We start from the raw sequence: 23,483 nt of genomic DNA, 5'->3' as shown, positions 1-23,483 counted from the left end.
GATACGCAAACTCTAGTTTCGCAGTTAAAACGGTCGTGACCGACAAAAATCAAAAAAAGTATAAAACAACTTTTGTAAACCGATCCTTCGTTCGAGATTACGTTATTGGTCATCGGACGGTCACGATAAATAGTCGTATCCATAGCGGTTTTAGGCTTTTATAGCACGGTTTATAATTTGGTTATGGCACACGGAGCCTCAGTTTGATTTTAGTGAAAAAAAGTAAAAAACTGCCTCATCTAACATTGTTTACTTATGATGGTATGATATGCACATTAAACATTCATATTTACCAAATACTCTATATAATCATACTAGATACCATCTATCTCGGTTAGTTGGTTGGGACATAGCTACAGAAGAAGGGACTAGAGATATAAATGTTCGCAAAACCAGAAAAACCAACTGTTTTACAAGTTTACAACAGACAAAAACTCAGGTCTGAAAAATAAAGAACTGATAAAGAAGACAACAGAGTATAATGTGGTTTGTTGTTACACATAGTTTTAACTACTGCACTGATGGGGTACCTTCTTCCATGTTACTATCTTCCTTCTTCTTCTCTTCTCCAAACAAATTTGTTATCATTGCTGTTGTCTTGTTTCCAAGCTCTAGCTGAAGCTCCTCTGGCACTTTCTCTCCTTGAGAAACCGGTTCCTTCATAAGATCGAATCCACGAGCCTCCCGTTTCTGAACCACGACAGGCCTCCGTGCTTGAGAGGTCACACTGTTCCTCACTGGATTTGAAAAGAACTCCACTAACCTATTAGCGGCTTCTTCCATCACTTCATCTTTCTCAGGCGTAGCTTCCTTTTCTTGCACCGTGCCATTGCTCATATGTTGCATTAATGTCAACGCTTGAGCATATTCTCTAATCTCCGAGTCAGTAGTGACGACAGCAGCATTCTTCATTGGTTGATCAACAGGAAGAGATTGATCAGTTTGGTTATTCTTGATCTCTTCTCTTACATACATTTTAACAAGAGGAGCCACGTCGTTTTCTGTAGTGACCGGTATGACTCTGTCCGGTATGAACACGAGACCTCTGAGTTTGATGTCACTATCTTTAACCTTAACGTTCAGGTGATAGCCTGCCTCAAAGGATCCTTCGATCACTCCAGAAACCTCCTTTCCCACCAAATCAGTGTTAGGTTTTGGAGTTGAGATTTCTTTCGTGGGGGGACGACCTCTTTTTCTCTTCGGCAAGCCGTTATTAGCAGCCGGAGGAGGTGAGTTAATGATGACTTGGTTCTGATGATTCATCCTTCTACATAGATTAAACCCATCAAAAAAACATAAAAAATGTGTTAAGTTTCATATTGTCATGTCACAATGAGAGTGAATAAAATTATCAGAAGAAATATAAAGTCTACTAACAAAAACAATAAATGAAGAATATAATTACATTCCTAATCTACAAAACATTCTAGATTTCACACTGCCCCTATCTAATTGCTATTCTGATCTGAAACGAAGTTAATACAGAAACACCAAAACTAAAAACTGAATTATATATGGAACTGATTTTAAGACCAAAGCAGAACATGGTAAAAACCTAAGTATCAAGTGACTCGCATAGGGTTTCGATTCAAAATAATATAAAAAAATCAATCTCATCACATTAAAGTTAATCCACCTTCGAAAACAAACATATTTACCCTAGATTTATCAAACCCTAGTGTCGTCTAAATAGAGAAGATTTTCAAATCCATAAACCGAGGAAAAAACGGATCAAATCTCTATTGTAAGATTAGACAAGAGAGAATACTAAGATATATAATTTGTTTCGAAAACTACAGAAAACAATACGAAAATAATCAAAAACAAACCTGAATCTATTTAAATCCAAAAAGGTGGATTCAGAAGTATCAAGACCTAGAGGTAATCGTATTATAAAAACTATTTAGTCTAATGTTAAATCGAAAAAAATGGTAAACATAGGTTTTACCTCTCGGCCACGCGACGCAACAAAACCACACGAAATGGTTCTTCAAAAAACTCAGCAGCGTGAGCATGTGAGTGTGAGAGAGAGAGTTGTATTTATAAACTTCTTCGGCTATCTTTGTTCAAGTTTTGCGGTTTCTCTCTCGCGTCTCTTCATTTCGTACTTTTAATGGGCTTTTGTTAATTAGCATTAAAGATTTTTTTTTTTTGGTAACATTAAAGATTTTTCTTTTTATTTTTGTTTATATGGTACTAGATAAGGTCCGCGTAATAGCGGATAAAAATTTTAAAAAATTATTGAGAATAATTAAGTAGTAATAGACATATTTTTAGATTTTATCTTGTAACATTTTAATATTGAATATGAACTTCTCATATTTCATTTTAATACTCTCTCAATTCTATTATATAAGAGTTGTGAAGGTTTTTTGCATTATTTTATAATATTTTCTCAAATTTCTATGTACAATTTTTATTAATATAACAATTTATGATTATTTGAACTACGCAATATATTTTTCGGAAAAACATTTTTCCCACAAAAAGTATCACATCAAGCTAGATAGAGCTTTTGATCAACTGAAGAAAATCATCATGTTCTTTTTTTTTTCTTTTAATTTGTTTTAATTAATTTAAGGACTAAAATCTCATACCCTTTTTCATCAAAACAAATTTTCAAAAACCCCTCAACGGTAAAAAGACAAAATTACCCTTAATGAAGGTTGTTAAAGGTTAAATATAGTTAAACCAGTAAGTGTTCAACGAAAAACACAGTAGCTCAGCCATTGCGCGCCTAGAGTTCGAATCCCACTATGCGGGGTACAACTAGGGTACAACTAGGGTACAATTAGGGTACAACTAGGGTGCAACGGGTACAACTAGGGTACAACTAGGATGTTCGATTTTTATTTAAAAATTGTTAGAGGGGTAGTTTCGTCCTTTCATTAAAGAAGAGGGGTATGTAGAATTAAAGTGGATGTGTAGAAAAGAATTCTTGGGATAGGGGCACAACAGAATTAAATCCTTAATTTAATTCGGTTTAAATTATGTTATATTTGTTTTATTATTTTATTTAGTTATTTCAGTAAATAGTGAACTAAGCAAAACCGATGTTTGTGGGTAATTAGGTGAAGACTATGTTTCAAAGGAGATATAGATCTTGAACTATGGAGTCTGGGAGATATAAATTGAGAAATATTTTCTTGGAGATATATAGCACATGAAAATAGATTGAGCTCTATCTGGTTTGATATGATATTCTCTTGGAGAAATATATCGTTTTCCGTATATTTTCTTATTGGTTGAAATTTTATAAATGACATAATATTTATTGTTTATTAATGTTTGTGTTTTTATCCAAAAAATCTTAGAGGACATGGAGTACCATTTAAATATCTATAACATCGTAATAAACCATATTTTAAGTTTAATTATACATTTCATCTTAATGCATAGAACTAAATATTTTACATCAAACACAATTAATAAATCATATCAAGTCTATATCTTAGTAAGAATTGAAAATACAAATAAAAATTAACAAAATATAATTCGCAATAAAACTGAATCAACATATTTAAGATATATTTGTTATGTTGTTATCTCATAAGTACTAATTTTAACTCATTTCATAATAAATTTTAAATAAGTGAAAGTTATAAATTAAAAACATATATAAAGATATATAGACATTACCATCAAATTAGTGAAGATTCATTCCTATAAATTATAATATATTTCGTATTATCTTATGTTTTAACATATGCATTACAAAAATACATTCGTTCAAATTATAAAATCAAACATAAAAAATATGAATAATATTCTTGAATCAATTTTATAAAAATGATACGTATTAATATTTGTATTTTTTTTTAATCTAAAATAAATTTCATCGTTAGACATTCAGTTTAGTAATCACATTTAACTATCTATTTCATCATAAAACCATAATTCACTTCTTCATGTATTAGAGTTAAAAATTTAATTAAAAAAAAACTAATATGAGCATCATATGAGATAATATGTATATTGGTTAGCTTTTTAAATTTAACAATAAACAATCAGTAAAAAAATCAGTTAACATCCACAAAAAGTTTGGAAATTCAAAAATATCCTAAATACTATTCTACTATATGTCGTAATTTCATAAATAATACTTTTGTCAGTTTTCATCAATTAACCAAAAATTCATTCCTACAAACTCAGTTTTTCTATTTTTCTTTCAGGTTTCTCATATTACTACATGCATTAAAATCTTTAAAATAAAACATGTAAAACTATACTAATATACATCATGTATTGAATTTTTTTGTAAGTTCATTACTCTTTCAAGGTTTTGTGTGCTTACTTACAATAAAAATTTATATTACAACGATAAATACAATTTATATTCGACTAAAATTATGTTACATAACTTATGTTATTCTTTTTAACTTTGTTATTCATTATTTATTGATTAATATACATGTTTAATTAATTTCGTTTTTGTTAACACATGTCAAATTTTATTGAGAACACACGTACAGTCTAATTATAAAGTATATTGAGTTTGTTAGTTTTCCTTTTTGATTAATTTTGTTAGTTTTCCTTTTTTATTTAGAAAAATAATTTTTTTATAATATAAACTTGTAAAATTCTGTAAATAAAACTAGACATGTGTCATGATCTAATCAATATATTTGACACGTGTCACTATCTTGTTAATGAGTAACTTTTACATTTTTTGAATATAAACATATAAAATTCTGTAAATAGAATTAGACACGTGTCGACATCTAATCAATATATTTGACGCGTGTCACAATCTTGTAAATAACTGATTTTGTCATCAAAATTTATATAATAAGATATTCAAAACCAAAAGACTCATTTTCATTAATTTTGACATTTGTTTTTGTATAATATTCAAGAATTAATTTTTCAATACTAACGCGATGGTAATAATATAAATGAAAAGAAAATTATAGAAAAGTAGTGCTAAAAGTTTTGGTGCGACCAGAAATATTTGATTCAACTGTTGTTTCGTGATTTTACTAAACAAAATACAATCTTTCATTGCTTGGGGAATATCATAATTTAGTCGTAGTCGGATAACTGACTAAAATTTGGGTTGTCCATTAATGTAGCATTATTATTATTTTTTTCAATAGTTTTGATGTTTTATTTGATGTATTACTTCAATCATTATTTACTTTCAATACTTTTCTTGTTATACTTGTGTTGATTATTAAACCAATGTTTATTTGAAGAAGATCAAAAACCTTGTAAAACATTCTTTCTTACAACAAAAATCAAACCGGTCTGAGTTCTAAAACTAAAACAGCTCTGATTTCTAACACCTTAGGGTGGAAAATTGGTGAAATGATGATGACTTGGACAAATAGAGTGAATCAATCTATACACTCTCCCTTGTAATGCAAATCCAACTTCTCAAAGATTCCTCATTGTTTAAGCAGGTTATTGGAACGTGCCATGATCCTTTCTCCGATTCCTGAATTTATATCCCAAAAAAAAACAAACATTGATTCAGGTATTGATTCAACACAAAAAGACTAAAACAGAAAACACATATTTGAAATAAGATTGTGAAAAACCTGAATCACAACTGAAAAGGGAGGAGGCATTTCAAGCTTGAGAGAACCTTTCACAAAGGTAAACCGAACTTGATGTCTTTCTTTCCATTTTTGGAAAAAACTGTTACTTAATAGTTCAAAAATGTGATCTCTCATCTCATCATTAGTCACAAGTAAACACTTGAGTTTAGCAGCAGCATAGAGCCAATACCTGAAATCAAAATATCAAACAAAAAGAAACCAATTATTGAGTAACCAAACCAAAACCATGTCAGTGGGATTATAAAAGAAGCTTAAGTCACTTCATACCAATCATCATTGGAACCTGGTGGAGTCGCATATAGGACATTGTTATTAATCCATTCTTCCACCAAATTCCGGTGATTCGGGTTGTCTAAAAGAGCATTGACCCGTTTCTTGTGCAACAGAATTAGCGGCTGCTTTTTGTTACCACTTTGATTGTAAAGCTCCTTCACTACAGCTTCAAGCTGCTCTTGTTCACCATATTGTATTGTGTTAGTATTCGCAGGAATGTATTTAAAAACACAAAGGAATAAAAATCGATGAGAACCTGTGGAAGACTGAAACCACCATCTGCAAAATTTTGTTGGTAGAGCCCAATATTTGCTCCATCTACTATAGCTTCGTAATCTTCATTCTTTTCAAGCCACTCCTGAGATAATTGACATTCGAATGTTATTTAGATAATAATCAACAAGTATACTTCTTCTGTTTTCAATAATATCTCTGATTCAAGCCAAAAAAAATACTTAATAGAGTTCCACCATGAATAGAAGGGAGACCTAGATTACATCCAAGGAAATCTAAACAACATAAACTACATTGGAGCATTTACTATTCTTGAACTCCAAGCACTATTACCTTTGTCTATATAACCATCAAAATTGACTACGTAAATAACATAAACTTGCTTTCAATATTTTATCTCATGCAAGATTATATCTACCAGAACTTATAAATTCCACACAATATTAGAGGCAAACTAAGAGAAATCATCCATTATTTATCTCTAACCTGAAACTCGCTGAAGTCCGCCATTGGCTCACATGAATTCATTTTCGCCTTCCTCTCCATAGCTAAAGCCACCAAAGAATCCACAAAATTTTCAGTCTCTAACTCATTCGTATCTATACTATCCAAATGTTCGTCACAGCTCAAGCATTTCCCGGCTGGACTAACACTACCTTTCTTCACAGTCCATTTGCCTTCCCCAACCCACCCAAGACCATGCCACCCTCCCCCATTCTTCAAAACAGCAGCTCTAAGCAGGTCAATATCAAACCCAATCCCATTAGCACAAACCTCACTAGCTTTCTCTCCACAGAACCATTCCTCGATAATTTTTGAAGTCTCTTCACTAACGCAGCCAACACATTCTCTTAATTTATGCAAATACTTATAAACCTTCTTTTCTCTGCCCGTGGCAGCGCTTACCTTCAGCAAAGCCGAGATCTCTGCCTCCTCCAACACAATACCTGAAGCATCCATGTGGTCTTCCACTTCATAACCCTTTTCAGCCTCTAAACTCTCACAGAAACAGAGCAAAGCTGGAGAATAAGTTCTCAGACGGGGGAACGATACACCACCAACAGCAACAATGTCTTTGACAAGCTTAAAAGCATAATCACCGTCACCTTTGGCAGCAGCTAGTCGTGCCACTGCAGTGACGCATGACTCATTCGGACTTACCCCGGAACTAACCATACGATCAAAAATTTGGAAGCCACGGTCGATGGCAAGGGTTTGAAGAGACGGGTCACTAATGGACGCAGAGCAGAGGTAAAGAAGGCTTTGGAAGTGTTGCTGGCTGAGGCGAATGTCAGTGGAAGTGATAGCTGCATCATATAGAGCCAACGCAGCTGAGAGGTTCTTGGACTTGGAACAGGAATGAAGATTAATAAGGAGATTCTTCTCTGGATTACGGCCTCCCTTCTTCTTCTTGTTTGGTTTTGTAGGGCTTTCGTCGTGGTGGCAAGAGCGGCGTTTATCAGTACCAGCCATAGAACAGTATATGTGCAAATTAACAGGGCGGTTTCTTAATGTTACAAGCTTTGAATTAACGAATCTGAATGATGAAACCCTTACCCTGAGCCATCATAAAAACCCAAAATTAGATCGAGCAGAAACAAACCAGTTAACAACATTCCAAACACAATCTTTTCACAGAGATTGAGGCACTAGAAGGAATAAAATAGTCACAATGTCCCGTATTTTTCTTCCATAAAGCTTAAGGCCAATTTCTTCAAAACAAAGATCTGATGCTTTCATTGATATTAGTTCACTCAGTCTTTCGAAAAAACAAAAAACTACTACAGGGATTAAACAAAAGGAATGTAATTTTGTATAGTTTCATCAATCTATACTCCTATTGATCAGTTTTGCACCTGCCTAGCAAATTCAGGATCCAATTGAAGGCTGATCCAATCAAACTGTTATCTTTTATTCCCAGAACCCAAGCAAAACATGAATAGGATCATACAGACCCAGAAACAAAGTTTACACCAAAGATTTTATCTTCGAATTATCTCAACACCACACTAAAATTTAAAACCATGAAATTGATTCATCAGAACCTAGGGAGTAAGGAACATGCATAAATCATAAACACTCGAGACGGGTTCCAAGGCTGTGAAAACTACGATACTCTGACTAATCCTGAACAAGTCCTGATTAATCTAGGTTAAAAAAGCTTCTACATTGAACAGAAACAACTAGGGGTTTATAAATCTCTGTACTTTAGCTGTACCTTAGAATAAAGGCAGAAACTTTAAGGTATAGAAACGAACCCAAAAGGGAAGGTCAAAGCAGTATTTGTCGAAGAAGCTAACCTGCGAGGAATGGCTCGATAGGATAAGCGAGTTTGAGAGAGACAAGGCGGCACGGCGCTGAGCAAAGAAGAAGGCAGTGAAGGTTTTTTTTAATTTCATAGCTTTTCCATATTTTTTTTAATCAACCTTATTTGGGTTTCTTCCAAAAAATCCAAAATAAAAATAAATAAAGAAGCTATTTCAACTTATTTTCATTATTTCATACAAAAAAATAATAATTTTGTAATAGTTAAAAAATAAAATAAAATTGTATTTATTTATGCATTAAAAATTTATATGAATGTTGATTGTTAAAAACTATAAGTCTATAACGGGGTGTTCAAACCATGATTTTGGAGAATTTGATGGGATTTTGGAGAATTTGATGGGATTTTGATAGATTTTAGGGAAGTTGATATGATTTTTTGTAAAAAAATTTCAAATCCCACCTAAAACCATGAGATTTGGATTTCTGTAATTTTAACTAAACAAATCCTCTCAAATCCTCTAGAATCCTAAAAATCATTAAAATTCAAATCCACAAAACTATTTTGAATAACAATGGATTTTAAAGTAAATTGTTAAATCATCAGTTCAATAACAGTATATTTTAATACACTTTTTAAAATCCACGATTGAATAACATAGGATTTGTAAATTTCACACAAATCACTGAAAATATTAAGTTGAATACTTATGTATATAATGAATATACTACATAAGATAAATATTTATAGTACTGTAGTCTACAATGACTTTAGAATTGGGTTAATGGTTATTTGGAAGACTCCAGAGAGTTGGAATACAAAAATTTTGTGAGGTGATTTAGGTGAAGCAATACGTATAGCCGTATAGGGAACAAAGTCAAAAACTAGAAAATGTTAAGACACCTGATTTTAACCTATCACATTGCTATTAGTTAATTTTATTATTAACCAAATTTTCACTTAATAAAAAATTAACAATATATTCATTTAAATCTTGTATTGTTTAAATCTCTTAATATATCAAAAAAAAAATTTGTTTCGTCCAGTTAAATTTATTAATTACCTACTAGTTATATGTACATGTGCGTGAACCACAGGAATAATGGATAGTCCACATGTTATGTTTATATGGTCAAACAATATAAAATCCCCACATATGCCACTACCTATGTATATAATGTACGATGATCCTCATTCTATTAACTAAACTTACTCACCCCACTTAATTTAGCTCAAAAAAGAAAAAATGGCAATGATGAAGAATCCAAACCAATACACAAAGATAGAGAAAGAAGATCCTAATGAGATAATTCACAGGAGAGCTCAGTTTCTGATCCACAAGATTCTCCAACGAGCCGATACAGAGACATTAAGACATGTACAGAAGAGAAATACTACTATGAAAACACCGTCCTTTAGAGTGGTTGGGATAAGAATGAAGATAGGGAAGAAGCTGAGGAAGCTGAGGAAGAGTTGTGTAATGGCAAACAAGCATGGTGATCTTATGCCACGTTTACTCAAATCTCTTAGACGTTATTTCTTCTGTTCATCTCCTCCTCGAAATGTCTCCGATCTTCAACCTCTCTTCGCTCTTTGTGTTTGATTGAATACTTTTTGTAGGGAAGACACTATTTTGTTTTCCTTGTCATTCCATATCATATATTGAATAAATTAATACTCGTATCTAGATCTATGTTAGCAATGGTGTAAACTATATCTATATGAACCGTGTGGGTCTATAATTCACAGACGAATTGTTATCAGAGATTCAGAGATAATAAATAAGGGATCTGGATTCACATCTTATCACATTTATTTAATAGTCCATCTCATGAACTTGTTATAAAATCTCCATGTCCTAAATTAAGGTCCTATGAATTGCAAAAAAATATATATATATATATATCAAGTATGTCCATAAAACGACTGATACAAATAAAGCTTCAGGTGTTTTATAATGTCATGGGAGTATGGGACGCATAAATGATTAATTTGGGTAATTGTTTGACATAACATAGGTATTTTTTTTTTGCTTTCTGTTACTCATCTAGCACTTTTCAAACTAGATTTGTTGAGTTGAAGTCCAGCAAACAAATCATAGCATAACAACACCTCAGACTCAGACGTCACATCTGCCACACACACAAAAAAAAACAAAATGTGTTCTAGAGCTATATTGGGAGATGGTGAACCGGAGATCGACCGAGATCGACGGTTTAGATGATAAACCCAAAAATGGAAGTCATGAAGATATTATTCTAGAAGATATTAGATAAATGTTAATATTGGTTTAGGAAGTTTAACATTGTCAAGAGTGTATAAATAATATTTAGTTTACATTTATCCTTATCTTAGTTTAGGAAACTCATCTCTATATAAGAGAATGTATCTTGTACAATTACGATCATGAGAGTCTAATACAATTCTTCCTTTAACACATTGTCTGCTCTTACTCTCATGAAATCTATCAAGCTAGAAACAAGAATTTAAGCACTTACACGGTTTATATGTTTGTGTGTGAATCAAATGATGTTGTTTTATTGGTCAAGGCAGTGGGATCTATCTATATTTGACGTATTCTCTTGTCCTCTTTTCTTCATTGTAAAATTATACATGTTGGTTATATATTTTAGAAATTAGTGTCGGACATACAGTGCTGGTTTAGATAGGGGGACAAGAGGTGCGACCGCCCCGGGTTCATAGATTAAGGAAGCAAATAATGTAAGATTAAGGGGCATAAAAAATAAATAATGCAAGATAAAGGGGTACAAAAAAAAAAATAATGCAAGATAAATGGGCACAAAAAATAATGTAAAATAAAAGAGGCAAAAAAAAAATTTGTAACACAAAAATAATTCATTAAAATATGTTTTAACGATTTATTTTTACGAGTCAATAACCAAAAAAACTCTTTATCTTCTATAATTATCTCAACTTACTCCAACGTAGAATGAAAATAAATTTTTATAATTTTATCAAGTGTTTATATATTATCAAAATGAAACCCATATTTTTTTTTAACATATAACAAATGTTAAAAAAAAAATTTGGTCTTTCATTCAAAAAAAGAAAATTCCCCAGGGGCTCCTAAAAATCTTGAGCCGGCACTGGGGACATATGAGCAAAAGGGAAAATGGTTGTCTGAATTAGTGGACTAAGGTGTACGATTGTGTTGACCAAAAACTAAAGAGATGTGTACGATTGTGAACATGGCATCAGTCCATTGAACCTCTCTTCCTTAAGATTAGTAATTAAGGTCGGTGATGCTTTAATGCTTTACGAAGCATTTTGATTCCTATACCGTTGACTTATTTTATCTTTCTTTACGTAGGGAAGTTGACTATAACAAGTTTTAAATTGCAAATTTATTTAGTTTGTACGATCATTAATTAAATATCTGACAATCACTCTTATAATTAACTCGCGTTTGTCTAATAGGTCTTCTAATAGAACAGCAGGCGATCCGCGATTGCCATCACAAATGTACAAGTTGAGATTTATTATGTGTTTCTAGTGAACCGGGCTAATTTTACTGAACACAATGTGAATCAAACCAGACCAAAATTATACATTAAACTTAGGTAAAAAAAAGGTTAAGAAACTGTAAAACCAAGCTAGCTACATTGATATACTATATAACTGTTACATTAAAATTCATGATAAATTTTATTCAAAAAAAAAAAAAATCATGATAAATAATCAAACACTTGCTTCAAAGCACAAGAATATATCCATTTGATTACAACTTTTACTAGATTGAGATCCATCAGATTTAGCCAAAATACTTTTTTCCAAGGAAAAAAAAAAGAAGAAACAAAAATCAGTGAATTGTTCTTTAATGTGCTAATTATATATCAAAATTCCTTTTTAAAAGATTTCTTTTAAAACTACTTTATATAAATCTATTACGAATTCTGGCGAGAGTCTTTGTCCTCGTCCCACATATCCAATCGCTTTCTTGATGTTTCCACCTGAACCATCGTGTTATAAGAATCTTAGTAATCTCGACACGCCCTTGTGCATGAAACCAAATCTAACTTTTGATAAATGATCTTAAAATATGTAACTTAATTTCATGTAAATGTAACGTTACCTCTTTATCCCAATCTGTTTTATACGTCACGTAAAGCAAGATGAGTGTTTGCATGAAGGTACCTCCAATCATCCCGGTGCGATCCATACTCCCTACAACCAAATTCACATACAATTATTTTCTAATCTATATAATCATAGCAAAAACATATATATAGTGTACACATTACATTCTGTACTGCTGAACTCCCCAAACCCGAGTTCGAATCCCCAATATCTCATATTAATATTTTTTTCCTGTAATTGACCTCCCTAAATTTTAATCCTGGGTCCGCCACTGAGGCCACGTATGTCTGCCATCCACATCCCACTGCCACTCCTACAAACAACACCAAACCAAAATTTATTACGCCTGATTTGGTTAATATACGCCGATTTTCTCCGGTTTTAGCTAAATAATTGCGTGAACTATTCTGTATACCGAATAATACAGGTTGGATTCCGTTGAGAATGATGGTGACGGCGAGAAAGGGACAAAGGTCAGAGACGACCTCAGCCACCTCAACGTCCGACGTGAAAATGTAGCTAACGTAATCACGTGACCATATCACGGCGAGGGCCTCCACGACAGAGATCACGAAGGAAGCAAAAGTCGCGGTCCATGTAGAGAACAACACCGATTTTGGATTTCCTGCTCCAAGCTCATTACTTGTTCGTACACTGTCCATGTCATAGTTTCCTTTTTCTTTTAATGATTTAATTTCAGCAATGTTTTTTAAAATATAAATTTGGTTGAAAATCATTTAAGTAATAAAACTATTACTAACCTTACAGCCGCATTGAACCCGACCGAAACCATGAATGACAATGCTGAAATTGACATACTACAAAAGAGAACGTAAAAAATGGAAACGTAATGAACTAATGGACTTACCAGATGGATAAAGAATCAAGAGAGAGTGCAGGATCTTTGAGCAAACCGGCGAGAAGTACAAGAATTTGTGAATACCACATTTCCAAACAGATCATTACAGCGGAGCCAGCGGACAGTTTGAAGAAGCTCCAAAGACCATGGAACGATCTCCAACTAAAACCAGTTCACGTGTCTCTAAACCTTAGGCTAGATATAATGTAAACCGTCTGAGCCCCAACTATGAACCACCAAGAGATAGTAAGAACGTAAGCAATACCCATAAGGCCCATGTTCATTACATATACGGTGACCCACGCCAATGATATCTGGATGAGGAGTGCGGCAGCTGAGATGTACGCGCTTGGAGCCACCACGCTTTGAGCCTGGAGAAATTTTTGGGCCGTGAAGTTTATGGCGTAGGCGAAGATTTGTGGGATGAGTCCGGCGATGTACAAAGATCCCATGTACGACACTGATTTGGGCTCGCCTAAGAGGAGAAGAATCGGGTACGAGAAGGTGTATAGTACTGTCATAGGTAAGCCAACTATAGCGAGAACTATTGTTGCTCTTTGTAGATAGATCCCAAGCATATCGTACCGATGGGCACCATACGCTTGTCCACATAGTGTCTCGACCGCACTACCCATACCCAACTGTTTTTAAAAAAAAAACCCAAAAAAAAACCTAAATTATATATATATTTTATTCGACGTCACAAGTGTAGGACGTATATATATCAAAAGTGAAAAGAAAAAAAAATTCATGTGTTCATACTTCACACCTTTATAAATGTTATGAATTGAAAAGTAAAGGATTATTCTCTTTCGTACTCCAAAATTTTAATTTTCTTTTTACACAAAATCTGTTAACCATAGTGGTTTTGGTGAGATTGTTTGGGGTTTTCTGTGTTAATGGAAGTAGGAGCTGCTGACTTCATAACATAAGTTTCGATCTTTAAGAGACTATGAGTTGTTGATTTCATTTTTATTATTACCAGCAGTTATACTTTAAAATATTTTAATAACTAATTAAATGATATATGTATATACTGTAGGTAGATTATTAATACACTAGTCGTCCACCAGTAACAAAAAAAATTATAATGGAATTAAAGAGTCCAAAGTAGAAGGTCCTAGTTGGAGGATGTCTTTAATTTTTTTTTTTACTTTAATTTGATTTTTTTAAGAAACATTTCTATAAAATAAGCAGAAAAATCTCTCCAACATGTGTTCCTCTTGACTGGTGAGAACATTTTCCCACCTAATAATTTACTCTAACTAGTTTAACCAATTACTGTCTTAGTTCTTAAACTTGTTCCATACCTCACTAAGAATACAAACCATTAATTAACGTCAAACAAAACAATCAATATCAGTTATGTTTCTAGTCTCCACACATATGTAAAGTGACTCTAAGCGTACCATGAGGGCATATACGAGATTGAAGCTGCTATTCCCGATGGACGCGGCAGCGAGTTGGTTACTGCCGAGACGTCCGGCGAAGATACGAGCGGAAATACCCATTCCGCTGTTGACTAAATAAATGAGTATCGCCGGAAATGCCAACCGGAAAAGTAGTTTTAACTCCATGCACGCTCCTAAATATATATACACGCCTCCGGTACGGCAAGCTACTCTCGGTTAACACGCTCTCGAGCCCAACCTCCAACGGAGATTTCTTCTCCGTGCCCACCAACGGCCGCCGGAGATCGACTCTCTCCACCGTCTCATTTGACACATCCATATGCTATTATTTAGTTTATGACAAGTTTTACGAGAAAAGAGTTGTTTATATAAAGATCATATATCCATTGAGGAAATTGGGTGGAATGTGACGATCGGTTGGGTTTTAAAATATTTTATAACGAAGATAAGAAACAAAGACTTTTGTGTTATAAAAACAGGGAATTTTACAACGTAACATGTCACAATGTTTGGTTTTTTGTTCTTTTTCAAATGGAACGAACAAAATTAGAGAGCGACAAGAGAGTGTGTGGAAAGATCCAGGGGACAAGACAAAAAAAAAAGACTGTAAGTTGTTTATATAAAACAATAGAATGTATAAATTCTTTAAAAGGAATCTATCAATGCAAAGCAAAAGCACTAAAAATAATATTTATACAAATAAATTGCATAGAATAAACGTGTACAATAATACTTTATGTTTTAAAAATTGGATGCCGATCTTGGTCCAGTCACATAAAAATTAATCAAAAATAAAAGAGAAATTCTTGATTTGTTTTGAAGTGGTCGATTATTATTCCCTATCTTTCTAATAAATTAATGTTTTGCTTATATAATTAACTATTATCTTCAAAATAATACTTTAGAGAAAAAGGTTATAAGATTAATAAATTTAAGAACGACATTTAGTAGATAAATTAAAGAGCAATCCGCCAGGTTAAAAAAATGTTTTCCCTGAGACAAAAGGCTACATCAAAACAACCTCACATCACTTGCTTTCTTTTCTTTAGTGTCCTTCACTCCTCCACACTTGTTATAAGTTATAACCTGAGTTTTGTAATGTGTTAATGTCACTGTAATTATTTCTTTAGAAAAGTGACTTTTTTTTTTTGTTGTAAAATTCTTACTAGTTTTGGCGAGGTTCCTTCTTTTCGTCCCACATATCCAAACGTTTCTTAGCCTTTTCCACCTGGATCATTATGTAATAATAATCTTAATATTTTGACATATCCTTTGACATCAAATTAAGCTTATTATACTGACTATATGATATAAAACAATAAGATGTAACTAAATTTCACGCAACATTACCTCTTTATCCCAATCTGTTCGGTACGTGACGTAAAGTAAGATGAGTGTTTGCATGAGGGTACCTCCAATCATCCCGGTCCATATTCCCTATAACCAAAGTCCAAAGTTCAGATAAATTTCTTTTTATCAAACTGATGATAATAAAGCATATATTATACATAGAATATATATATGAAACCGAACCTTGGCTTGATAATTGAAAGTGAAGCCGAGAATACAGCCAACGGGAATACCAACAATATAGTAACAACCAACGTTCACATATGCCACGTATGTCTGCCATCCACATCCCACTGCCACTCCTACAAACAATACCAATCCAAAATTTGTTACACCCGGTTCGGTGAATATGCCTCGGTTTTCTCCGGTTTTGGCTAAAATAATTGCCTGCATTATTTATGTATACCGGACAAAACAGGTTGGATTCCGTTGAGAATGATGGTGACGGCGAGAAAAGGACAGAGCTCCGAGACGGCTTCAGCCACGTGAATGTCCGACGTGAAAATGTAGCTAACGTAATCTCGTGACCATATCACGGCGAGTGCCTCCGCCACGGAGATCACGAAGGAAACAAAAGTCGCCGTCCATGTAGAGAACAATGCTGATTTCGGATTTCCTGCTCCAAGCTCATTACTAGTTCGTACGCTGTCAATGTCATATAATCTTTTGTTTAATAAAAAATCATGTTTCATCTTTAGCAACGTTTGGTTGACAAATAATGCAAACCTTGCAGCCGCGTTGAAACCAACGGAAACCATGAAGGATAATGTTGAAATTGACATGCTGCAAAAACAAAACAAAGTGTTAGATAAAATTAAGAAAAATAGTTGTGTTCCAATATTTGTTTCCTTAAAGAGCAATTCTAATGAATACTGATAATAAGAAAGGAAAAATAAAAATAAGTAATCAAGTTGCACTCTCTATCCCCAACGTTAAGAAGATAGTGAGGTTTCGATGTAAACATCGCAAAATTGAGTTGACCTTCCTTTTTATTTCTATGTTTATTTTTGTGATAGATAAGTATTATTTTAAAAAACCTCAGTTAAAAAAAGGTCAACACAATAAAAAACAGAAATGATACTAATTAGTGGACTTTACCATATGGAGAGAGAATCAAGCGAGCGTGTTGGATCTTTAAGCAAACCGGCGAGAAGAACAAGAATCTGTGAATACCACATTTCCAGACAAATCATAACAGCAGAGCCAGCAGATAGTTTGAAGAAGCTCCAAAGACCATGGAACGATGTCCAACTAAGACCAGTCCACGTGTGTCTGAACCTCGGACTAACAGCTATGTAAAAACTCTGGGCCCCAACTATGACCCACCAAGAGATAGTAAGAACATAAGCTATGCCCATAAGGCCCATGTTCATTACATATACGGCGACCCATGTCAGCGATATCTGGAGGAGGAGTGCGACGGCTGAGATGTACGCGCTGGGGGACACAACGCTCTGGGCTTGGAGGAATTTTTGGGCCGTGAAGTTTACGGCGTAAGCGAATATCTGAGGGATGAGTCCGGTGATGTACATGGATCCCATGTAGGACACTGTTTTAGGCTCGCCTAAGAGGATAAGAATCGGGTACGAGAAGGTGTATAGTATTGTCATGGGTAAGCCAACTAGAGCAAGGACAATTGTTGCTCTTTGGAGATAGATCCCAAGCATGTCATACCGGTGGGCGCCATATGCTTGTCCACATAGTGTCTCGACAGCACTACCCATACCCAACTATAAAAAAACATGATAAAGCCAAAAAGGAAAAAGCTTAATTATAGACACATGAGACATGACACATATATACCTTTATGTTCTAAATGTAGAAATTGTTTCTGTACTCTAAAAACGGTAACAACTATTAGGTAGTTGTATATTTTAAGAGGTTTTCCTCATAAAATACTATTTGTTTTAAAGCACATATATAACAAAATGGATTATTTTGTGCATACATAGTTGGATATGGTAGCCGCATCTTTTGAAGAAAAGAGTACGAGAGACATCACTGTGACAACCTACGTAGACCCTAGTCATGCAAATATTTGGGGGCGTGTTACAAAAATGAAAAAACTAATGCGCCATGCGCCCTACCTACTGTATAAGTGGTTACTGCATGAAGCCAACTTGTGGATAGATCTTTCTACCAAACGTAAGTCAGGTAACCTTTTTTGTAGGTCAGGTAATTTATCAGAAATAATTAGTGAGCGACTGATCGTGTGAAGCTGGCGGGTGGGATCGATCGTAGGGATTAAAAAATAGTGTAAATTACTAAACAATAGAACGTAGAACACTTTTTAAAATTCTATAAGATAGGAGAAAGCATTATAGAAAGTAGTAATATTCAATCTTATTAGAAAAGAAAGGTAAACAAATAGCTCCATGAGCAAAAACAAAAGAGAAAGCTCAGTTATGCACTACAATACAAATGGAGAATCATAAATATTTGACTTCTATTCCGAAGCACACAATAATAATATACTGTATTTGTTTTGTTAATTAAAGAGCACACAATAAAGTTCAGAAAAAATAACTTGCAAAGACGAGAAAAGTGCTGTCTATCATAAACAATAATAATATACTGTATGTATTGATAAAATGTGAAAGACAGAATCGTACTGGCTGGTAGTCCTTAACGAAATAAACGTGTGGTCCGTTATAATTAGGTAAATCATTTTCTATGTCAACACACAAAAGGCAAATTTTTAATTTTTAAACTTCCAACTAATATCAAAGTGAATAAAATAATAGGATATACAAATATCTTAAATTGTCGCCACACATGCGTACGGTAACGAAAAACGTACCATAAGGCCATAGACGAGATTGAAGCAGCTGTTTCCGAGGGACACGGCGGCGAGTTCCTGACCGCCAACATGACCGGCGAAGATACGAGTGGAAACACTCATTCCGCTGTTGACTAAATAGATAAGTATCGCCGGAAGAGCCAACCGGGAAAGTAGTTTCAACTCTATACACGCGCCTAAGTATATACGCCTCCGGTACGACAAGCTACTCTCCATTAACACGCTCTCGAGCCCGACGTCCAATGGAGGTCTCTTTTCTGTGTCCACCGTCGGATCCACCAATGGCCGCCGGAGATCGGTTCTCTCCATGGTCTCATTTGTCACATCCATAGGTTTAGGTGTTTTTGATTTGGTTTAATCAATGACTATAAAATGTTACTGAGAACAAAAGCAAGAAAATGGTTTGTTTGTTAAAAAAAGACTGAGGAGGAACTTGGGGTGGGTTGGGTGAAGATGTAAGGATCTGTGGGGTTTTTAAAGTAATCAAAATGAAGATAAGAAACATAAAGCCTTTTAGTTTTGTCAAAAAAAAAAGGTGTCTTACCTTTTTTTTCTTTTTCTTTTTTGTTCTTGCTCTCGGTCTGATAGGTGAAGACTGATGATGGGGTCGAATCAACTATGACAAATATTGAAATATTATGAATGATTAATTATACAAAAAAGAATGTAGTATTTTAATTAATTATATAAAACAAAAAAATGTAGTACTTTAGAAGTAAGAGAGCAGCTTAATATTAATCAGGCGGTTTAAGTCGGTTGTATTTAGGCTAGATTCTAGTCATAGATCTCCCAGTTTATCTTTTAACAGAAGTTTTTCATTTTACACTTTCTTCAAATATCAAAACAAAGAGCGTGTCGTCTATTACAAATTTGGTCCTATTTTAGCTTTGATCACATGGTTTAACAGATATAAGTACATGCATGAATGAATGAGCAATTCTTTTCTTTTTCCTGTACAGTACTATATAATCATGAATATAAATAATTTTTTTATAGATACTAAAATTGTTTTTCTGATAATTTATTATCTCTGTTTTCGTATCAAGTAATTTGATGTTTTGGACAAAAATAATTTCCGTCTTCCATATTTCGTATAAATACGGAAACCTTGAAAAAAGTTCATAATTATAAGGTAAACACTGGCGGATTATGAGTTGGTTAAACTATGTGGGTTGATTTGGTTATAACGTCAAATGTCAATTTGTTTTTTTTTTACCACATGAGTCAATACTATTATTAGTTAGAATTTAACTAATTTTCAATATCGACACGTGAACGTGATACTGGTGATTGTTACACAATTTTTTTATTATTATTATAGGACTGTTACGATCGTGGCACAACAAAGTCTATCCCGTATCTTTGTTGTCGTCCAAAAGTAAAGAATGTGCCTCTTTATATGAATGGCATATAGAATGGCACAACATTTTTATATTATGTTTTGAAATTTCAATGTAAGTTTTATTTTCCCTTTTACTGTTTTTGACTCTTTATATGTTTCTATCTGTTTTCTCATTATACCAATTATGTTTAAGTAGGTAAAACTGATATTCTGATATAGAAAAACATAAAACTAAATGATATGAATGAAGATAATTAGTTGGAACTTAACTACTTGTTTCTATTTGTTTTAAAGGTTTGGTTGGGGGAAAACAATTGTTATAAAACTTTTTTTTTTATAGCAAATTGAAGAAATAGCATAATGATAAAATTGAGGTACAATCTATGCATTCATTTAACTTCTAAAATGTAGTATTCAAACTTTGGACTACTTTTTTAATATATTACATATATTCTCCTATATTATTCGTTGAAATCCTATTGCATTGGACATTTTCTTTACGTTTTGGGGTCTTTAGAGCATCTCCAATGGTTCTCTATTTTTGCCTCTAAACTCTATTATAGAGTAATTTTTGTTCCAATCCATCTCTATTTTTATCTCTATAATAGACTTTGCTATTTTTTTCTCTATATATAGAGGAACTCTATTTTTTCCTCTATAAATAGAGTTGAACTATTTTATTTGCAAAGTAGTTCTTTTCATTTTTAACTTCTTTTATTTAAGACCAAAATAAATAAAACAAGTATTTTAAAAAATTAATAATATAAATTTAAGTATAAATTATTATTCTAAAATATTGAGACTAAATCATTTGCAAAAGATAATTTTATACAAGTGTTACAAAATTTATATTAAAATAGATTAATTTACAATTTTTATAAATAAAACGTGTTAATTGTAAAATAAAAAGAGTATATATTTGGAATATTCTTTTATAGAGAAAAAATAAAGAAAACCATTGGAACAAAATTTATAACTATTATAGAGGAAAAAATAAGGAAACTATGGGAGATGGTCTTATTATAGGTTTGAGACTCCGAGTGCTTTCATCTTCCCTCCGCTGGTTCCATCTTCTGTCACCACTCACATAAGTACCTTGCATAGTGTATATATATATTTCATATTGCACATAAATAGAAATGTGTGAAACGATGAGATTATTAATTGATCATAGGTGAAATTAGTTTTAAGATTGTTTTTTATAGTGACCGAACAATTGTTCATACGACACTCATCTTTACATCACAAAAATAGTAAATGCGCTTATCTCTTTACACGTGACTTTATCTTATTTAGTTGTTTATCTAGCAAAATCTAACAGTTCCAAATTAACAACAAACAAAAGCGTCGTCAACTTGGAGCAAGTGAAATTTAACCTACATCTTCCTTATGGGGTCGGGGCCATTGACTGATCTATGCATAACAATTAACACATACAAGGCTAAAAATGACCTGCATCGACAACTCAATAAATACTTAAATCCAACATTCGCGTAAGCATCTTAATATTTTTCAGGTGACTTTGCAAATGATGGAATAGTTAACTCTCTGACTAGTCGGCAATGCTAAGATGCTCGACGTGGAATCAACGTTACCGTGTGCCGTAATTATCTAAGTGTGTATATAATTATAGATTCTTCAGGTACCGTGTTAATGAAATGAAACTGTTCTTCCACGTTGTATGATGACTGATTTGACTATAACTTTTTTTTTTAACTATTTCATCTTACTGTAGGATAATATTTCATATTGGTTTAAGATTCAAAAGTATTATTTGAGTTTTGCATATCGGATTCGAATGTGAAATGTTCACATTTGATGCAGACAAGTACATGCTTACACACATCCTTAATTAATGAGTCTTAAAAATTAATTACAAAATAGACATGTACATAATTTCAATTAGCTAAAATCACCGATCGAGGGAGGGTCAAATTTAGGACACACACACATCAAACTCAGCTTTTTCTTAATAATCAAACCCAAAAAAAAAACTAAAAAGAGAAAAGAACATTAATCGTTCTCCGGTATGCTTTGTAACGCCGGTTTCCACGGCTGGTGGTGATTAGTTAAATCGACGGCAGAGAAACCGATTTGATCTCCACCGTCGAAAATTAACTTAGAACGTATCTCTTCCGCCGTCAAACCCTTCAAACCAATGTTTCTCATGAGATCTTCAAGTTCTTTCTTCGTCATCCTTATCTTAATCTCCCTTCTTCCACAAGACGTTGAACAACTCGATGACGTCTCGCTGCTTGTTTCTCCAAGCAGTTTCTCTCCGTCTTCGTCTTCGTCATGAAACACGGTGGATGATCTTCTTCTTCTCTTCTTGTTTAATGATTCACACTCGTCTCCGGAGCACGACGTCTTCGTTCCTATGCAGTTTCCCATTTTGTTTTGTTTAGTTTAGTTTATTTGATGATTGAGTTTGTTAAGATTCAGAACTCAAGAGAGAAGTATACATATATATATATATATAGCTTAATGGTTTGTTTTTAGTATTAAAGAAATGGATAAAAGGCTCGAGGGAAAAGGATTAGATTTGTACGGGCCATGTCGGGATGAGAAGACAAAGGTTGATTAGCCTTTTTTTACGTGGAACGTCTTTTTCCAAGTTACGTTGTAATTAGTTGACCAAAGCTGTTTCATCCTCATCCACTTCTTGTAACTGATTTACTCCAACAAAAAGAAAAACAAATTTGTCCACATGAATTACTAACAATTAAAATTGCATTTTTACGTACAAAGTTCTATTTTAAAACACTGGATAACTTTTTTTTATATAGTAACAACATTCTATTTTGCTTTCCGTAATCTTATCCTAATTAACTCATTTTATGAGTCCGTGAAAAATTTGATAAGATACAAATATTAACTCTAAAGTTAGATAATCAAGTATAAAATTAGTTCGAGATTCGTCTTGAAAAGATGATGAAATAACTGAATTTTTTTTTTATTGCCAACAATTTTCCCAAATATTTGACTTACTGAAATTATCGAGGATGTTCCGAAATGGCGAGACGTACTATAAAATTTTGTTGTCCACTAGTCTTCTCATAATATGGGGGGGGGGGGGGGGGGGGGGGGGGGGAATGTTAACTTTGGAAAAGAGAAGATAATCCTTAGGGGGAGAAAATGTCAGCTTAACCGGTGAAGTTGATTGGAGTGGACTAAAAGTTACTTAGTTGAAGTGATTGTCTATTGTGTCGGCCGTGTACTTCCAAAGACTTGCATGTTATAGCAATGATTTTAGCTCTTTTATATTTTACTCAACAAATATTTAGTTGT

At 33.3% G+C, this 23,483-nt stretch overlaps 5 protein-coding genes and 1 pseudogene across 9 annotated transcripts; 1 reads left to right on the top strand and 5 right to left on the bottom strand.

The window, feature by feature from the left end:
- Window positions 1-371: 371 nt before the first annotated feature.
- On the bottom strand, window positions 372-2,085 carry LOC104718132 (uncharacterized). The gene is made up of 2 exons (XM_010435808.2): window positions 1,949-2,085; window positions 372-1,267 (listed from the first exon to the last, which is right to left on the bottom strand). Exon 2 carries the CDS (start codon window positions 1,261-1,263, stop codon window positions 511-513), a length of 753 nt encoding a protein of 250 aa, XP_010434110.1. The 5' UTR covers window positions 1,264-1,267; window positions 1,949-2,085; the 3' UTR covers window positions 372-510.
- A 3,081-nt stretch (window positions 2,086-5,166) lies between these two features.
- On the bottom strand, window positions 5,167-8,506 carry LOC104718131 (proteinaceous RNase P 3). Of its 3 annotated transcripts, none has more exons than XM_010435805.2 (6): window positions 8,369-8,506; window positions 6,555-7,626; window positions 6,091-6,192; window positions 5,829-6,007; window positions 5,541-5,730; window positions 5,167-5,437 (listed from the first exon to the last, which is right to left on the bottom strand). In XM_010435805.2, the coding sequence occupies exons 2-6, from the start codon at window positions 7,539-7,541 to the stop codon at window positions 5,342-5,344; spliced, it is 1,554 nt and encodes a 517-aa protein (XP_010434107.1). In that variant the 5' UTR covers window positions 7,542-7,626; window positions 8,369-8,506; the 3' UTR covers window positions 5,167-5,341. The 3 variants fall into 3 exon arrangements, with proteins under 3 accessions (XP_010434107.1, XP_010434109.1, XP_010434108.1); XM_010435807.3 differs by having other exon boundaries at window positions 8,327-8,467; XM_010435806.2 differs by having other exon boundaries at window positions 8,287-8,431.
- A 1,046-nt stretch (window positions 8,507-9,552) lies between these two features.
- LOC104718130 (uncharacterized) lies at window positions 9,553-10,138 on the top strand. Its single transcript, XM_010435804.2, has one exon. The coding sequence runs from the start codon at window positions 9,581-9,583 to the stop codon at window positions 9,935-9,937; it is 357 nt and encodes a 118-aa protein (XP_010434106.1). The 5' UTR covers window positions 9,553-9,580; the 3' UTR covers window positions 9,938-10,138.
- Window positions 10,139-12,431: 2,293 nt separating this feature from the next.
- On the bottom strand, window positions 12,432-15,095 carry LOC104718129 (protein DETOXIFICATION 38-like; annotated as a pseudogene). Its single transcript, XR_015568231.1, has 6 exons — window positions 14,701-15,095; window positions 13,301-13,932; window positions 13,194-13,250; window positions 12,848-13,086; window positions 12,649-12,745; window positions 12,432-12,519 (listed from the first exon to the last, which is right to left on the bottom strand). The product of XR_015568231.1 is annotated as a protein DETOXIFICATION 38-like (transcript).
- Window positions 15,096-15,603: 508 nt separating this feature from the next.
- Window positions 15,604-19,436, bottom strand: LOC147935910 (protein DETOXIFICATION 39). 2 transcript variants are annotated; one of them, XM_087469721.1, is made up of 8 exons: window positions 18,854-19,436; window positions 17,152-17,783; window positions 16,780-16,836; window positions 16,460-16,698; window positions 16,237-16,355; window positions 16,054-16,140; window positions 15,870-15,931; window positions 15,604-15,789 (listed from the first exon to the last, which is right to left on the bottom strand). In XM_087469721.1, coding segments are annotated over exons 1-8 (1,527 nt in total). In that variant the 5' UTR covers window positions 19,184-19,436; the 3' UTR covers window positions 15,604-15,788. The 2 variants fall into 2 exon arrangements, with proteins under 2 accessions (XP_087325847.1, XP_087325846.1); XM_087469720.1 differs by lacking the exon at window positions 15,604-15,789 and having other exon boundaries at window positions 15,869-15,931; window positions 18,854-19,321.
- A 2,607-nt stretch (window positions 19,437-22,043) lies between these two features.
- Window positions 22,044-22,665, bottom strand: LOC104718127 (uncharacterized). Its single transcript, XM_010435801.3, has one exon. It carries the CDS (start codon window positions 22,584-22,586, stop codon window positions 22,209-22,211), a length of 378 nt encoding a protein of 125 aa, XP_010434103.1. The 5' UTR covers window positions 22,587-22,665; the 3' UTR covers window positions 22,044-22,208.
- Between the last annotated feature and the right edge of the window lie 818 nt (window positions 22,666-23,483).

The sequence above is a fragment of the Camelina sativa genome, chromosome 10 (assembly GCF_030686135.1).
Source record: "Camelina sativa cultivar CO46 ecotype springtype chromosome 10, ASM3068613v1".
Taxonomy (NCBI): Eukaryota; Viridiplantae; Streptophyta; class Magnoliopsida; order Brassicales; family Brassicaceae; genus Camelina; species Camelina sativa.
This window is presented reverse-complemented; position numbering and strand designations above follow the sequence as displayed.

Coding starts and splice junctions, on each gene's coding strand:
- LOC147935910 (XM_087469721.1), bottom strand. CDS start 19,183: ATGGATGTGACAAATGAGACCATGGAGAGAACCGATCTCCGGCGGCCA. Junction 17,784..18,853: donor ATCTCGTCTATGGCCTTATG/GTACGTTTTTCG, acceptor GTTTTTTTATAG/TTGGGTATGGGTAGTGCTGT. Junction 16,356..16,459: donor AATCCAACCTGTTTTGTCCG/GTATACATAAAT, acceptor TATTGTTTGTAG/GAGTGGCAGTGGGATGTGGA.
- LOC104718131 (XM_010435805.2), bottom strand. CDS start 7,541: ATGGCTGGTACTGATAAACGCCGCTCTTGCCACCACGACGAAAGCCCT. Junction 6,193..6,554: donor CGGACTTCAGCGAGTTTCAG/GTTAGAGATAAA, acceptor CAATTATCTCAG/GAGTGGCTTGAAAAGAATGA. Junction 6,008..6,090: donor GTGGTTTCAGTCTTCCACAG/GTTCTCATCGAT, acceptor GAACAAGAGCAG/CTTGAAGCTGTAGTGAAGGA.
- LOC104718132 (XM_010435808.2), bottom strand. CDS start 1,263: ATGAATCATCAGAACCAAGTCATCATTAACTCACCTCCTCCGGCTGCT.
- LOC104718127 (XM_010435801.3), bottom strand. CDS start 22,586: ATGGGAAACTGCATAGGAACGAAGACGTCGTGCTCCGGAGACGAGTGT.
- LOC104718130 (XM_010435804.2), top strand. CDS start 9,581: ATGGCAATGATGAAGAATCCAAACCAATACACAAAGATAGAGAAAGAA.